Consider the following 3,111-nt stretch of genomic DNA (forward strand, 5'->3'; position numbering starts at 1 on the left):
TGTAGACATTGTCGTGCCAATATTTAACAATATGATACTTTTTACTCAGTTTTTTTTACTTCAAGAAATTGTTCTCACCTCTATATCTCTCCAAAAAGACTTTAACACAAGAAAGGTTAAAAAGGTCTTAAATATATCTAAAAAACGATTGAACACAATTACGCACTGCATGAGCTAAAGAAACCGATTAATCCAAAAAATACGATTTCACGCTTTTTCGCTTCTTTCACCACTTTAACACAAGAATATTAGGAAACGGTCAAAAAATCTAAAAATACCAAAATTTATAAAATAAAATTTGTATTTTTTACAACTTTAATTGTTTCTTTTTTTGTTGCCAATTATTTTTTTGTGTTGGGTTCCCTAAGAATTGTAAAAAATTGAATAAAAGAAATGTGTGAAAGATATAGCTTGAAGGATGGGTTGAACAATAGACTCTACGGATGAGAGGATGGGAAGCTTTAAAAAGGATTTATGCTCAGATTATATAAAAATCAGGGGGACCGGAGATTTACAAAATATATACTTTTTAGTTATATATTTGTTTGTGGAAAAAAACCCAAATTATTGAAAATAATTTTGTGAAGAATAACACGAATAGTAAAGGTGTTAACCTTTTAATGTTTTATATTAATCTCAAATCAATACTTGGTAAGATAAGGCTACATGCTTTAACTCTTCTATACAATATATTTGAACTAATGGATCGGGGTGGTGGTGGTGGGGGGGGGCCGGGGCTGACATTTGATTTATAGATATTGATAACGCAAAAATAATTGTTGAAGAAGTAATGTTAATTGAAGGACTAGAGATGTATTTCCAAGTGAGTTGTTCAAAGAATTCTAACTACTGAGAATCGTCATGATAGATGTGAAACATTATGTTAAGTATAATTCTTTTTTAATAAAAAATGTGAAGTTAAAAACTGAAATAAATAAAAATGTATATATATATATACAAATACAAATACAAACTGAACATAGATGCAGCCTGGGAAAGTTGTATAAGAAAGGCGGAAATAGTTAAGTATATTGTGTATAGTGGATTAAGTATATACCTTCATATTTAATGTTTATTTAGAACTTTAGAATTGTACTCAGTAATAGTGCAAGCTTAAATCAAACCGAGACTAAAAATGGTAGTAAAAATATACGAAATGCATTTTAAGCTCACTGTAAAGCTGTCCTTTATTTAGAACATACTAATATTATTTGGCAGATGACAGACAAAAGAACTAATTTTTTGCCAGAAACTATGTTTTATTTTATTAGAATTATCAAAGCTGTACACTGTACACTATCAGGCTGCAAAGGAAGGGAATAGATATTGTTCTGCAAGACCTCCAGCTGCCGCTGTATACTGTAATATTGATTTCTAAATTAAAATTTTAAGGAAATTTCGGGATATATATTTTGAAATGCAACACAAATTTAATTACTTTACCTAACACATATCCTTATATTTATGTAAAAAAAATTGAAGACTTGTTATAACATCTATTCGTCTTTCAACTTATTTTACTTCGTAATTGTTGTATTTTCAGCAATCTTATTCTCTTCATTCTCATGAGCATCTTGGGTAGAAGCAGCTGTTGAATTACAGTAAGCAACAAAATTGTCTCAAGCCTTTAAAAGAAGATATTTTAAAATGAGTTAATTTTTTAAAGAATTTGTTTCTTGCCTGTTACGGAACACATGCTTTGTAGAACTTCTTCTTCAAGAGATGAAACTTTTAGAGAGGTTGGTGAAGAGGATTTATCTGGTTTAGCTGTAGAAGATGCTTGATTTTCTACAGAAGATGATTTACTATATTCCTTGAAATCTCCGTGAGAAATGCTTCTTTTAATGTTACGACTGATGATCACATTGTTAACCTGAACCAATGATTCCCCAGGTGTCCAGTCAGCCCCTGTACCTCTTAGTTTATCCCAGGCCTCCTCTTTATCACAAGCTATGGCTCCAAGAACAACTCGAACTGGCTCGGACATATCGTAGCCCAGATTGTCATCGCAGTAGTACATCATAACAATCTCGCCTTCTCTGTCAATGACAAACCCTGAGTTGGCAGCCACATGATGAGCATTGTGTAAAACTTGATACCTTCGGCAGATTTCTCCATTTTTATCACTTACAAGTGGAATGTTTGTGTTTTTCACCCCTCCATTTTCAACATTTAGCTCAGCATAGGCAACATGAGACTCAACAGAATCTGTGGAAACTGCAAGAACAGCACAGTCGTCTGGCAAAGTATTTTTCAGCCGAGATATTTGAATTAACTGTGTGGTTATCACTGCTCCAAAATCCTCAGGATAAAAGATGAGAATCACATAGTGACCTCTGTAACTGTTTAGATCAATGTCTTCCACCTTCCCGTTGATATAGGCTGGAGCTGTAAAACGAGGAGCATCCTGTCCTGGCTGCATTTGTTTTGTCAAAATCTGTGTTCGCGGATTTGTTAAGTCTTGAATTCGCGGGTTTTCCATTTTTAAAGTAAACTTTTAATATTTTTTTTGCCATTACGTTTTGAAATCAATACCAGGATAAAAGAATTAAAGTTAATAAATATCTTTCAATTTAACAATGATGACCAAACCTATTTGCAATTAGCTGAAAAATAAATCAAAAGACAAATCAAGTAAAAATTTGAAGAATGAAAACACATACTGATTCAGATTGATAAAAAAGAATAAGTACATATATTTGTGATTTCCTGATTTCCTGATTTTCTTTACATCATTCTCATTCTTAGAAAATCTGGTGTTGCGGCGCTCGGCCCAAAATTTGGCCATTCTAATCTAACAAATATAAATGTTGAGGAACAAAATATGTATTCTGATTCCCAATTAAATCTATAAGAAAGTGTTTGGGGGATTCAGATTATGATTTTAAAGCATTTAAAATGCATGAATTTACCAAAGAACAGATTTTCAGATCTCTTTTACAGTTTCTTGCTTCAAGAAAAATGTTAAAAACAATATTATAAAATTTTAGATATCCTATTTCTTTTTGGCAATTTTTTTAAATTTTGATGCTTAAAATAACGATTTAAACTATTAGATTTGTTTACGACAATGGACCTGGTATCCGCCCCCCACTCCTCGGACTATCTCCC

The 3,111-nt window shown here is 31.9% G+C and overlaps 1 protein-coding gene across 3 annotated transcripts; it reads right to left on the minus strand.

Annotated features, from left to right (window-relative positions):
* Window positions 1–1,219: 1,219 nt before the first annotated feature.
* LOC111701751 (thioredoxin peroxidase) lies at window positions 1,220–2,442 on the minus strand. Of its 3 annotated transcripts, none has more exons than XR_002765264.1 (3): window positions 1,681–2,442; window positions 1,444–1,625; window positions 1,220–1,374 (listed from the first exon to the last, which is right to left on the minus strand). XR_002765264.1 is itself a non-coding variant. In XM_023473158.1 (2 exons), the coding sequence occupies exons 1-2, from the start codon at window positions 2,420–2,422 to the stop codon at window positions 1,597–1,599; spliced, it is 771 nt and encodes a 256-aa protein (XP_023328926.1). In that variant the 5' UTR covers window positions 2,423–2,442; the 3' UTR covers window positions 1,393–1,596. The 3 variants fall into 3 exon arrangements, 1 of the variants encoding a protein (XP_023328926.1); XR_002765263.1 differs by having other exon boundaries at window positions 1,221–1,359; XM_023473158.1 differs by lacking the exon at window positions 1,220–1,374 and having other exon boundaries at window positions 1,393–1,625.
* Window positions 2,443–3,111: the final 669 nt, after the last annotated feature.

This window comes from Eurytemora carolleeae, unplaced genomic scaffold, assembly GCF_000591075.1.
Source record: "Eurytemora carolleeae unplaced genomic scaffold, Eaff_2.0 scaffold228, whole genome shotgun sequence".
NCBI lineage: Eukaryota > Metazoa > Arthropoda > Copepoda > Calanoida > Temoridae > Eurytemora > Eurytemora carolleeae.